The sequence below is a fragment of the Lontra canadensis genome, unplaced genomic scaffold (genome assembly GCF_010015895.1).
Source record: "Lontra canadensis isolate GAN:19392208 unplaced genomic scaffold, GSC_riverotter_1.0 scaffold3, whole genome shotgun sequence".
Classification (NCBI taxonomy): Eukaryota; Metazoa; Chordata; class Mammalia; order Carnivora; family Mustelidae; genus Lontra; species Lontra canadensis.
The window spans coordinates 22,745,543-22,760,084 of NW_022630997.1; the positions used below are offsets into that span (position 1 = coordinate 22,745,543).

Here is a 14,542-nt window from a genome sequence, read left to right on the forward strand (position 1 = left end):
CTGTTTTCTTAGCAATACAATGAAGTTAATGATCATACCAATACTGGAGGGTAGCTGAGAGGATTGCATGAAATCAAGTATGTAAATTATGTGACCCAACGTCTGGCATGTGTAAAATGCTCAGTAAGTATCAGCTCCTGTGACTGATGATGATGATATTAAAAATACACCAGTTATGTTTCAGTAAAAGGCATGTTTTTCTAGATTGGGTATTTATTCACAAGGCCAGGTCTTAAGGAATTGGGAAACACTAGAACGTGAAAATTAGACATTTGGCACATCCTGCAATTATGAATATAGGAAACAAGACTCAGCACTGGGAGCAGCACCTGTGATCTTGTCACTGATAGAAATCACAGATATGTCCATATATTACGGTCATGGTCAAAACCCTAAAAGAATATTTATATTTAGGGTGACCAACTGCCCTGGTCAGCCAGGGACTGAGAGGTTTCCCTGGATGTGGGATTTGCAGGGCTAAACTGGGAAAGTCGCAGGGAAACCATTCCTTACTGACATCCCTTACCACTTAGAAATTACAGTCGTCATCACCTCACTGAATGTCACGGTTTAATGTGTTAATAAAGAAGCACCTACCCTGCTATATAATGTAATTTCAAACAATTTCCTGGTATGTATACATATGGCCACATCATCTGTGTCCTTTATAACACTTTGCATGTCATTTGATGCATTTAAAAGCATTATTCTGAGTCCACAGACTTCACCAAATTGCCAAAGGGGTCCATGGCACAAAAAAGGCGAAAAGGGAAGACACTGGGAACATTGGTTGGAAAATGGAGGAAACCAGATTTTAAGTTCTTTTAGGTCCTGCAACCTAAAAACATGTCAGAAGGAAGACATAAGCATCTACCTCCAAAGGACATGACTAGGTAATCAGTCAGTGGAGCTGCTTTCCCACTATCAGAAGTCTGTGTTATAATCCTACATACAGTAACCTGGGAGTCTCCCTAATTTCTGCACTCCTGATGACATATATATGTGTATTTTACATATATACTTAAATCGTTGCAAAGTTAACTCAATCTTAACAGCTACTGATTGGAGTATCTATAAGGTCTACTAGTTTCTAGTTAACTACAAAACACTTCCCCTAAGAATCACAGTTGGACAGAACTTAACACTTTCCATGAATTAAAACAATGGAAAATTGGATTTTTCAAAGATCAAGTTTAAAGAAGTGGTCAAAAAGAAACTTTAACTCTTACCCGATACCACTGGGCTTCTGATAGGCACTGGCTTCCATCCTGCCTAATCGCCACCACTGACAGCTGTTCCAGAACTCTCCCACAGGGCAATAAAAGACCACTTCTCTTCTGATCGATGTAACTGTAAGCTTCCAGCCCAATGTGACCAGAAGGCAGAGTCCTCATGATTGCCCTTGTCCCGGTATACACAGATTTCTTTACTTCCCTGTCATTTTTACAAAATCTCCTCACTAACAAAGTGGACCTCTCCTTTTTGCTCTTAAAAAAATCTTCTTCTACATCTTCACAGTTATCAGGGAAGTCCTCAAAATGGCTCAGAAAAGTCTTGGCAGGGGGACTGTTAGTCAAGTCCTCCCTGCAAAGGCTGTCACTTGAACATAGCACACTGGCCCTTCGGCAAGAACCTTCAAAGCATAAGTATTTGTCATCCAAGGTGTCACAATGATCACACTGCAGCTGCCCATTCTTATTATCACAGTTTTCAGCCAATTCCATAAGTTTACAAGTATATGCCTCATAATTTTTCTTTTGCTCCCCACCAACATCAGGCAGTGGTACACAGTTTCCACAATCATCTAAAATCAAGTTGCCTGACAGGGTACAGAAAGTATCTGACACTCTTCTGTCAACTTCATAGTGAAAGTGAAATGCTGCTGTGTTGCCATCAGGGTGTGCCTGGCCAGTCCCTATGATGGCCGACTGACTTCCTAAGGGACTAATGTCCATGGGAGGTCCATCAATTTCCAGTTGAATTCCAGGGAACACCTTTCTTTCCAGTGAGGATGGGACTCCAGTTTCCAAATATGGGTCTTCCTCCATGACAGAATCGCACGTGTCATAACACTGGCTCTTTGTCAGTATGTCGTTTTGGTTAATGTTAAGGTTTTCCACAGAAACTGGTGTGCTTTCTGTCCAGCACTTTTCATTGCTGTTCTCATCACTCACTATTTTCTCCCTTGCTATTGAGAGAATCTTGGGCAAGTTGCTTCCAGAAGGTTCTTCTTTAAGCTTGTTCATCTGTGCAGTGGTAGAAGTCTGCCCACTCTGCCTGATGCTATGTGCCTTCAGAACACTGATGTCTGAGACCTTTTCACTACTTTCATCTATAGCCGATGGAGTGGATGTCACTTTTCTCTGAGTTACAGGTGTGAGAACAGAAGCTGCCATTTCTTCTGACGTCATCTTCACACATACACAGGTTTTAGCTATTACTGTTTCTCCTCTCTGGTGATCATGTCAAGATTTTTATAAAACAACTTATTATTAAAATATTATTTCTCAGATACAGAAGTCCTCTGAGAAACAGTGTGACAATTTTTTTGATTCAGATTCATTAAGAGCCAAATAAATTTCCCCAGTTATTACTTTCTGACGTCTGCAATGTTTTTCTAGACCAGGGTTTTAGGTGGCAGTTCAACTTTCTTTCCTCTATTATTTGAAGTAATTCTTTTGGAGATTTTTACTCGGGATTACATTCTGCAAATTCTGATCCATCACTGACTTACTAATGATTTAAAATTCCAGTTTGAATGTTTCCTGAAAGAAAAAGACATGATGTCAAACACTGTGGCACTAAATAAAATTTTTGAAATGAACCTTGTAATAATTCTAAGCTAATGCAAAATATGAACCAATTTTGAGGAAGAAGTTTTGCAGTTGATAGCTACTGTCAATGTTTTAGGTATTTATTTTTCTGATTTAATATTTCAGAAATTCTGTTTCCAGCCAAAGTGGAGTAATAACAGAGACCAGAATTATCCCCCCACTTTAAACAACTGACAAAAATCAGAAAAAAATATGAAATAATGGTTTTTAGATATCAAACAACAGGTAATACAGAATAGTGATTCCTGAAATAAGGAAAAACAAACAAATGAGGTGAGCCCTATAAATGCCCTAGCTTGTAGCTTGAGAGCTTTTAGCTATAGGAGAGGAAAGTGGAACTCAGGTTGAGCCCAACAGAGTGCTGATTTAAAGAAAAAACAAAGTTGAGAGTTCAGTAAGGTCACAAAAATTGGAGAAAGAAGACAAATTAAGTGGAGAAGAACAAAGATAAGAATGTTAGCAGCCTTCTCATGAGGAACAATGCAAGCCATGAGGAGGTGGGTGGGGGGGTGGGTGAAATAGGGGACAGGGATTAAAGAATACACTTACATGATGAACAAATAAAATAAAATAAGAAGCAATACAAGCCAAATGAGAGTGCAGTTAAATCTTTAAAGTTCTAAAGTACTTTCTTTTAGTACTTTAAAAGAAAAAAGAAAGAAAAAATACTGCCAACTTAGAATTCTATGCCCAACAAAAATACCTTTTGAAAACAAAAATAAAATAAAAACTTTCTAGACACACAAGAGCTGAAAGAACTCATCACCAGCAAACTTGCATATAAGAAATGGTAAAGGAAGTCCTTTAGGCAGAAGGAAAATGATACTAGATAGAAATCTCGATCGATGCAAAAGAAGAGAGTATTTAAAATGTTAAATATGTGGGTAAATACAAATTTTCTTATTGTAAATCACTTAAGATAGTTGATCTTTTGAAACAAAAGTAATAGCAATGTATTATGGGGTTTCTAACAAATGCAGAAGAAAAATATATGACAATAAAAACACAAGGTCAAGAGAAGAGAAATGGAAGTATACTGTTACAAGATTTTTTCTACATGAATTGGTATGATATCACTCAAACACGGGCTGTCATAAGTTAAAGACATATACCCTAAGTCCCAAAGCAACCACTTTAAGAAAAGATATAGGTGATAAGTCAAAATATTAGAATCATAAAAAAATTTCAAATAATCTAAAGGCAAAAAAGGGAAAAGATGAACAAAGAACAGATGTGGTAAATGGAACTCTGTGTGTGTACTCCCTCTGTTTTATTTTTAAATTTTTTTTAAGATTTTATTTACTTATTTGTGTGAGAGAGAGAGTAAAGCAGGAGGAAGCAGCAGGCTTCTGAGCAAGGCTGCTGAGCAAGGAGCCCGATGTGGGGCTTGATCCCAGAACCCTGAGATCATGACCTGAGCTGAAGAAGATGCTTAGCCAACTGAGCCATCCAGGCATCCCTCCCTCTGTTTTATTTGAATAAGAAATTATTCAGGTGAATATTAGTGGACATAAAAATGTTCAATTTATGAAAAGCACTATTAAAAAATAATTCAGCTTATCTTTATTCTCCAAATTACTAAACCCTGTTCTATGTTGGGAACTGTGTAATGGGCTAGATATCCACGGCCTGCTTGCCAGTCCATTGAGAGGAAGAATTGAACAAATTTCAACCCAGTAGGGCAAGTGTAATCATCAAGGATATACAAGGCACTGTGAGACCATAGGTGCCCATCACAAGTATACCATTCCTTTGTAGTTATAGCTGTCCTTTCCAAGACAACTGATGAGCATTCATGTTCTGCTGTCAACAGCAGGTGTGACCTATCTTTGCCCTTTGCCACATAGGTGTCCCTCTTCCCCTTGCTTTTTCCTTTTCCTCTTGTCCCAAAGAAGTAGCAACTCCTCTTCCCTTATGTATGTAACCCTCAAGTGCAATCACAAACTCTCACCTGCTCCCAGCACATGCAGTCTTCACAATTACCTTGAAAAATTAGAGGACACCCTATCAATCAGATACTTCCCAGGGAGTTAATCAGCCCACAAACCTTTCACATTCTCCTTCTAACTTGGTTTCTTTCTTATTTTCTTTGGAAAAATGCCTCTATTATATTTTGGAAAGATATGCTCAGTGTAAAACAATTCAAACAATGCAGAAAAACACAGAAAAAAATTTCAACTTAACATAAATCCCACTATCCAGAGATAATCACTATTAATACTTTGAGGAAACTCCTTCCAGGAGGCTCCCTATGCACCAACACACAGAGATACATGTATATAATTACACAAGCACCTAATCATGCTGTACTTCTTGATTTACATCTGCTTTTTAATTTTTTTACAAATTCAATTCATGAATACCTTTTCATGTCAAGAACTATATAATTTTTTTAAAGATTTTATTTATTTATTTGACACACAGAGAGCACAAGTAGGCAGAAAGGCAGAGAGAGGGGAGGAAGCAGGCTCCCCGCTGAGCAGAGAGCCTGATGCAGGGCTCGATCCCAGGACACTGGGATCATGACCTGAGCTGAAGGCAGAGGCTTTAATCCACTGAGCCACCCAGGCGCCCCACAGAACTATATAGATAATTTTAATGGCTTATGGCACTAACTTGATTTCATTATCTTTGGTCTATTTTTTAGGGTAACTTTTAAAGCCAAAGCCTTCAGATTGACTGTTAATGTGTCCTTTCTCACCTATGGGAGAAAGGTAATTCAAGGCAAGTGCTGTTTAACTTCTGTTCTAAGCACTTGGAAATTATTATCTCATGTAATTCTCACTCAACCCTACAAGATAGCATGATGGTTTTAAAGTATGTCCTCAAATTCTTTGATACTCCTCCTTTCAAAAGCTGGAGCCTAACTGCCTTCCCCTTGCATGTGGGCTGTACTTAGTGACATCCTTCCAACATACAGTATATGTTGGAAGTTACAGTTTATGACTTCTGAGAATAGATCATAAAAGGTCATAAAATCATTAGGGTTTCTTCCTTGCTCTTCCCCTTCTTTGCTCTGGGGGAAATCAGTTGCCATGTCATAAGCAAAGTTCCATGTGACAAGAACTGAGGCATCCTGCCAATAGCCACTGGTGTGAGCCATCTTGGAAAGGGATCCTCCAACACGTCAAGCCTTCACATGATTGCAGCCATGGTCTACATGTCTACCTATTGATTCGAACCTCATGAACAAACCTGAACCAAAACCACTCAGCTCCCAAAATTCTGAACCACAGAAAATGTGAGATAAATGTTTATTGTTTTGAGACACTGTTTTGAGGTAATTTGTTACACAGCAAGAGAGAACTAATACAGATCAGTTCTATTGTTATCCATATTTGACAGATTAGAAATCAAAGCACAGAGAAGCTAAGTCACTTGCCAAAGATCACACTGCTGGAAAATGGTGGAGTCAGAATTCAAACCCAAGAAACCTGACTCCAGAATCTATGCTCTTCACCATAGTATGCTGCTTTCTTACTACCTAGTTTGAAACCTCATGGGTTTGAATTCCCGATGTCTGTTAGCTGATGGGTTCCATGGTTTCTGGGAGGATCCTCTTTTATTTGAGTTTGTCTCTGGAAGGCTGAGATCTTTGTTTTGCCTCCAGCTATAATCAGGACCAAGGACTAAAGACTCCATCTCAGGTCATTCTTTTATTCAAAAAATTCTTATTGAATACAATACTAAATGAGGCAGGAATTTGCCCCTGATTTCTTTATAAACTAATAAATCATCACGTAAGGTAAAGTGTAAATAGGCTTATAATGTGGGTTAACACAGAGAAAGAACATGTAAATCAGATAGTGGGGACAAGGCAGGGGTGAATGCAGGGAGGGTTTCCTGGAAAAGATGGTGATCAAGCTGAATTTTTGGAAGATAAGAAGGAATTAGCAAGATAGAGAGGCGGGGTGTCCTTTTCAGAAAAGAGCAAATGTGGATTCTCACGGAGAAAAACAATAAGACATAGGCCCCTAGTACTTCATGCAAATATTTTAACCATGCTGGGTTTGGTTTGATTTCCTCACACGTAAGACAGAAATAAAACTGGCTATTCCATCAGACTGTGGAGAAAATGCTTTGGAGGACACCTGGTTGGCTCAGTCATTTGAGCATCTACCTTCAGCTCTTGGATAATGATCCCAGGACCTTGGGATTGAGCCCCATGTTGGGGAGCCTGCTTCTCCCTCTCTCCCCTGATCTTGCTCTCTCTATCTCTCTCTCTCTCTCAAATAAATAAAATGTTTTTTAAAAAATGCTTTGGAAACCAAAAGTCTGGGGCAAATATTTGTTATTCTATGCCCTGTAAAGTTCAGCAGCTCTGTTGGTGACATAGTGTTGAATTTACTTTGGCACGATGCCCCCATTCCACTCACCAGGTTCACTCAAATTTAAATTTCAATTCTATAACTGGGACTGACTCCCTGAATCCCAGCTGCATGACCATGAGCTGGTTATATGATCAATTCCAAATTATACTTCCTATTTCTGTAACATTAGAATGAAACACATAATTTATATGTCAATTAATAAACATTAATTTTCTACCTACCTCCTCTTGGTTAGCCCTAGGTCATCTATGAGGGAAGATGGGTTAGGTTAAAGTTATAGCTAGCATTAGACAGTTGGCTGAAGAAAACCTGAAGCACTGAATAAAGATCACAGTCTAAAAGTTCTGAAGAAGAAAAAGATGGAGAAAAAGATTCTTCTTTTCTTAATGTGGTTTATAGGGAAGCCTAGAGAAGGACCAGTCTGAGAGAGATCAAAGGATATGTGGTTAAGAATATGGCAAAATAAGAAGGAATTTGTCAAAGTAGTATTTCCAAACTAGAGATGAATTGGGATGGGTAATAGGTTTAGAGAAATGATTGGCCATAAAGTATGGCTATAGAGATGATGCCAGGTGTGCTAGAAATCCTAGCCAAAGTAGTAAGACAAGAAAAAGAAATGAAAGGTTTAAGAAGAATCAGGAGTGACATAGAGTAAGTTTTTATCTTCAAGAGAGAGAAATGTAAGTTACAAATAGCCTTATAGACAAATTTCCATGGGCTAAATCAGGGGCTGGCAAGCTACAGACAGAAGTCCAAATCTGACCTGCTGTTTTTGTAAATAAAATCTTATTGGAACACAGCCATGACCATTCATTTATGTAATGTATATGGTTGCTTTTGCATTACAATGATAGATTTGAGAAACTGTGACAGAAACCATATAGCCCGCAAAGCCAGAAATATTCACCATCTAGCGCTTTATATAAAAGTTTGCCAAAATGTGTGCTAGACAAATGAGTCAATAAAATGCCTGGTTAGAGCCAGAAAACTAAGTGGAAGGCTTAATAGCCATCTTCATATATTTGAAGAACTGAGATGAGGAAATAGTCTGGTTACATATTGTTTCAAAAGGTAGGATCAGGGACAAAACAAATGAATTACTGGGGAGGTATGCTTTGGCTTACTGTGATAGAGTATTCTCTAACTTGTAGATCTGTTTAACAAAGGAGAAGCTATCTTGGATGGCGGTCTTCTCATTGTTGATAGAGGGATTTAAATAGAGAGAGGCACAGTGTTTAGCAGAGCAGGTGTTTGATAGGTGTTGAACAAATATTAGAGTGAATGAATACAGTCTATAATGGTTAATTATAAAAATAATGGCTCATAACTACTTATTGAGTGTGTATCATACGTCAGACATGTTCTAAGCACAGTGTACATAATACCTCATTTAATTTTTATAATAACATTATCAGTAGCAGAAACTACTAATTGTTCCCAAAAATCTGTTCTCGTTTTTCTCAGTAATAGAACCTCTAAATTTTAGCCAAGCACATGGCCATCCCTCTATTGGCCTTACTATTAGCTAGATGTACTCATGTCACTAAGTTATTACTAATTAGAAATAAACAGAAGTGGTTTGCTATTTCTGGGAAGTGTCTTTGAACAGAAAGCATGTGCCTTTCTCTTCCCTCTTTCTCCTTCCTGCTGACTGGAGGGAAGACATGATGACTGGAGCTGAAGCAGCCATATTAGACCATGAGGTAAATATAAGAATGGACACCTTTCATAGTAAAGAAATAAGAAGCCTGGGTGCTTGTTTCCTGGATTTGGGGGAAAGAAAAAGAAAAATTTATGTTTTTTAAGCCACCACTATTTTAGGTTTTCTGTCACTCACATCCAAACCTTTTCCTAACTAATAAAGGTGAATACCGTTATCACCCCCATTTTATGATGCTCAGAGTATTTGAATGGCTTATTGAAAAGTAGAGATATAATATAACAAAGAAGACGTAGAGAGAGAATTCCTGCATTGGAAGGAAAATTATATTCACTAATTTACAGTATGTCTCTACTTTTATGTTTCTGGGCTAGATGAAATCTTTTGTGTCATAAAGAACAATTAAATGAGAAAAGTATTAAATACAAGCACATTGTTTTTTATGATTGTAAATGTCAGAAGGAGGTGGGATTTAACAACAAGAACAACAAAAACTATAAGATAACTATCAATTAATTTATTTACTTATTTTTTGTAAAGATTTTATTTACTTATTTGATAGACAGAGATCACAAGTAGGCAGAGAGGCAGGCAGAGAGAGAGAGGAGGAAGCAGGCTCCCTGAGGAGCAGAGAGCCTGATGTGGGGCTCGATCCCAGGACCCTGGGATCATGACCTGAGCTGAAGGCAGAGGCTTTAACCCACTGAGCCACCCAGGCGACCCAACTATCAATTATTTACTAAGCACCTGTTACATTTCAAGTTCAGAAGCAAGGTAGTTATAGACCAGGAAATCAGTAAAGCTCTGAGGGTGGGGGATTTAACTTGGAACTTTACGGAGAGGTAGCAATTACTCTTATCCGTAACCAAAAAAGAGACCTTGGGTAAAAGGAATAGAGTAAAGAAAGATAAAGAAGTAGGAAAATACAATGCATAACTATGAATTCATCTGAAGTTCTTAGGAGAACATTTAATCCAATTAAAGAAAGTGAAAGCTGTTCAGTAATTTCACCATGATGAAGAGAAATACTAGGGCAACTGTTAAAGCTGGTAATGGGATGTAATATTTCTATTTCACCTTCAAACTTCAAGGATTTTATAGACTCACTTGTAGTATCGTGTATATGACAGATAAACAACCATACGACAGTTATTTACTTATGCATTCTCCTCCACAAAGCCCACTCTGCAAAGAGATTAAAGAAAATATTTTGCCTGCGCAGCTCTTCCTCCCTTTCTCCCTACTACAGGCACACCCACACCCGAACCCTACAAGATGAGTAAGTCATCACTCTTCTCCACTGAATGTCTGCTGCTCCACTCCCTCCTGACCTCTTTTCTCTGAACATTATGATGGAAACTCCATAACTTACAAAGAAACAAAGCTTTTAAAACATTCCCCAAAGGCACTGGTGCACTAATGTGGGTCATTTTCCAAGACCCCACAGACTTAACCCTTCATGACTTCCACTCCCTTTATCAGAAAAGTTTCAAAGTCTGGGAGGCTAGACTGGTGACCCAGAAAACCCAGAGACACCTTAATCTTTATACTCTGTGTATATTAAACATCAGGAATTAACGTATAGGTAGATGCCAAAGTTATGCAACTATTTTTGAACTAATACATTGATAAGGTTGCCATATAGTAAAATAGAGGATCACAAAAAAAAGCTTGTTCATTACAGGTTAATTCTCAATTGTCAAACTCACAAAGAAAGGAAATCCTCACTGTAAACAGTCTCTGATCAACCTGCAAATCACCCCTTACTTCTCTCCCAGAAATGTGGAGTCACAGACATTATTAGAAATTTAATCCAAGATTGGAGGTAGATAGGATTGCAGTGTTCTGACACTCACAGGACTCCCTCTCCTTTGCTGTAGTACAATCATGTCAAGAATTTCTGCAGTTATGTATATGTGCACACATGCACACAAAGATGAATGTTTTTGATAAGAGAGATGAGAAGGGACAAAAATGAGCAGGAGAAAGTGGCAAGAGACCCTCCATGATTTAGTCCCAGTCTATTTTTTCCAGCTTCACCACTGACCAATACCCCCTAAGGAGAAGATATCCTATCATACATGTCTTTTTGCCATGTATTCAATCAGCCTAGCATTAATGCCTCTGTGCATTTCCCTTCCCAATGTTTCCTAACTCTGCTAAGACTCCTTTGCTCAGCTTAAATGGCATCTCCCCTCTGTAGCCCTCCCTGACACCTACTTGACAGCATTAATTGTTTTCATCTGTTCCCACAAAAAGAACTACATTTCACCAGTACAACCTGTCATGAAACACTATACTGTAGCAATTGATTATATATGACCCCGGCATGGACTGAAAGCTTGTGAAGAACAGAGACCTTGCATCTTTCAACTTAAGGAGGTTTATAGATACCCTGCACCCTACATTTCTGGTATAGTTTCCAGGTATATAGTCTCAATAGACATTTTATTCTCTTCTTCTTTTCCATGGCTCTTTGAACCCAATCCTTGTCCATTAGGACCTGGATTCCTTAGGCGCTTTCAGTTTCCTAATTCTAACCTCCTCCTGTTTCATTCCAACCCATACGATTTTCAGAAAAATATTTCCCACCACTTGTCTGCCTTTTGGTTAAGATCAAGTACAGAAAAATATTCTCCAAACATTATTTTCATCATATCACTCCTTTACGTGAGATAAAAGGAGATAAAAGGGACTACCATTTTATCTAATACAGTAAATCCACACCTTAGCCTCATCCTTAAGAACATCATCAATTTAAAAAAGATTCCTATACTACTGGGTGTTTACCCCAAAGATACAAATGTAGTGATCCAAAGGACTACCCGCACCCCAATGTTTATAGCAGTGATGTCCACAATAACCAAACTGTGGGAAGAGCCCAGATGTCCATCAACAGATGAATGGATAAAGATGTGGTACATATACACAATGGAATATTACACAGCCATGAAAAAACCGAAATCTTGCCATCTGCAATGATGTGGATGGAACCACGGGGTATTATGCTAAGCAAAGTAAGTCTCACTCATATGTGGAATTTAAGAAACAAGGCAGAGGATCATAGGAGAAGAGAGAAAAAAAAATGAAAGACAATCAGAGAGGGAGACAAACCATAAGAGACTCTTAGTCTTAGTAAACAAACTGAGGGTTGCTGGAGGGGAGGGGGTCAGGGGATGTGGTAACTGGATGAAGGACACTGGGAAGGGTATGTATTACAATGAGCACTGGGTATTATATAAGACCAATGAATAACAGACCTCTACCCCTGAAACAAATACTATATTATGTAAATTAACGAATTTAAATTTTAAATATACTTTCAGTATTCTTAAAAAAAAAAAAAAGAATTCCCGTAGCAGCAATGTCCACAATGTCTGCAATAGCCAAAATATGGAAAGAACCCAGATGTCCACCAACAGATGAATGGATAAAGAAGATGTTATATATATATATCACATATTATATACCTCATATACACACATATATATACATATATATACATGGGCGTATATATATGATAGAATATTACTCAGCCATCAAAAAGAATGAGCTCTTGCTATTTGCAATGACATGGATGGAACTAGAGGGTATTATGTTAAATGAAATAAGTCAGTCAGAGAATGACAGATATCATATGATTCCACTCATATGTGGAATTTAAGAAACAAAACAGATGAACATAGTGAAAGGGAAGGAAAAATAAATTATGATAATAACAGAGAAGGATGCAAACCATAAGAGACTCTTAACTCTAGGAAACAAACTGAGGGTTTCTAGAGGGGAGGTGGGTGGGGGATTGGGTAACTGGGTGATGGGCATTAAGGATGGCACGTGATGTGATGAGCACTGGGTGTTATATGTATGTTGTATGATAACTGGGCCTAGCAGTTGTCTTAGTTATAACTGATATTCATGTAAGAGCAAATTTTAAAAAAGAAAGCAAGCAAGCAAGCTTTGTAGATCCTGGGGAGATGGGGAGCCCTTCTTTACTATTTTCTGCATGTCATAGATGAGAGAGCTGCTGAATGGCCAGGCTGTTTTTACAATGTGTGTCCTGCTTATGGAATGTCACACAGATGAGCTGCGTTTGCTCACAGGAAGCAGAGGACAGTGGGTGAGTAAATTGTGTAGGCTGGGTAGAGGCAGTGGCAGAGTCAACCACACAGCTCTGTGGAGCCGACACAGGAAAATCAAGTCGTGCATGGTACTGTCTGAATATAAACTCTTAATAAATTATTAAAACAAAGGATTAGCTCGGGGTTCCTCAACAATTTTTGGTTTATCTGGAACCTTGAAGGTTCTGAAGGTGAAGGTGCTGAAGAGCTACCAAGGCAGTTAGACCAGGGAAGCCCAGAGAAGAGAATCTGACATTTTTTTTAAATATTTTTCTTATTTTTTATAAAGATATAATGTATTATTAGCCCCAGGGGTACAGGTCTGTGAATTGCCAGGTTTATACACTTCACGGCACTCACCATATCACATACCCTCCCCAATGTCCATAACCCAATTACCCTCTCCCTCCCCCCTCCCCCCGGCAACCCTCAGTTTGTTTTGTGACATTAAGAGTCTCTTACGGTTTGGGGCACTGGGTGGCTCAGTGGGTTGAAGCCTCTGCCTTCGGTTCAGGTCATGATCCCGGGGTCCTGGGATTGAATCCCGCATCTGGCTCTCTGCTCAGCAGGGAGCCTGCTTCCCTTCCTCTCTCTCTGCCTGCCTCTCTGCCTACTTGTGATCTCTCTCTGTCAAATAAATAAATAAAAACTTTACCAAAAAAAAAAAAAAGAGTCTCTTATGGTTTGTCTCCCTCCTGATCCCATCTTGTTTCATTTATTCTTTTCCTATCTCCCAAACCCCCCACATTGCATCTCCACTTCTACATATCAGGGAGATCATATGATAGTTGTCTTTCTCCAGAGAATCTGACATTTGCTGTCACTTTGTTCCACAATGAATTTGCTATTTTGAAAGTGATGGCTGAAAGGCTGAAACATAGATTACTGGTTTATTATAAATGTATAACTCAGGAAAAGCTACATGGAAGAGATGCAGAAGACAAAATACGGGAAAATAGCAAGTAGCATCAGTACCCTCTCCAAGCACACCACCCTCCCCAAATCTCCATGTGTTCATCCTGGTAGCTCCACATATATTTTCTTTAATTTATCTCAGTGGTATTTTATATTTATCTATACAGAGGTCTTGCACATCTTTTGTTAAATTTGTCCCTATGTTAGTGTTGCTACTATAAATGGAATTATTTTATGTTTCAATTTCCAGTTGTTTGTTGATAGTATGCAGAAATACAACTATTGTGTCTAGACATTATAACCTATACTTGCTATGTTCAATTATTATTTCCACAGATATTTTGTAAATGACTTAGAATTTTCTACACAGGTATCCACGTCATCTTTTCTTCTTCTTCTTTTTTTTTTTTTTTTTTAAGATTTTACTTATTAGAGAGATTCATAGCAAGAGAGGGAACACAAGCAGGAGGAGTGGGAGATGGAGAATCAGGCTTCTGACCCAGCAGGGAGTCCGATGCAGAGCTAGAAACCAGGACCCTGGGATCATGACCTGAGCCGAAGGCAGACGTCCAACGACTGAGCCACCCAGGCGCCCCATGTCATTTTCAAATGAAGAAAGTTTTATTTATTCCTTTCCAAAATGTATACCTTTTATTCTTGCCTTATTGCATTGGTGAGGATCTC

The 14,542-nt window shown here is 38.5% G+C and overlaps 1 protein-coding gene across 3 annotated transcripts in view; it reads right to left on the bottom strand.

Annotated features, from left to right (window-relative positions):
* PLCE1 (phospholipase C epsilon 1) overlaps positions 1-14,542 on the bottom strand; it is a 311,110-nt gene that overhangs the window by 270,091 nt on the left and 26,477 nt on the right. For all 3 annotated transcript variants that reach the window (XM_032836099.1, XM_032836091.1, XM_032836082.1), the window contains exon 2: positions 1,230-2,765. In XM_032836099.1, the coding sequence (XP_032691990.1) occupies positions 1,230-2,411 (1,182 nt within the window). In that variant the 5' untranslated portion in view covers positions 2,412-2,765. The remainder of the gene's footprint in view (positions 1-1,229; positions 2,766-14,542) is intronic.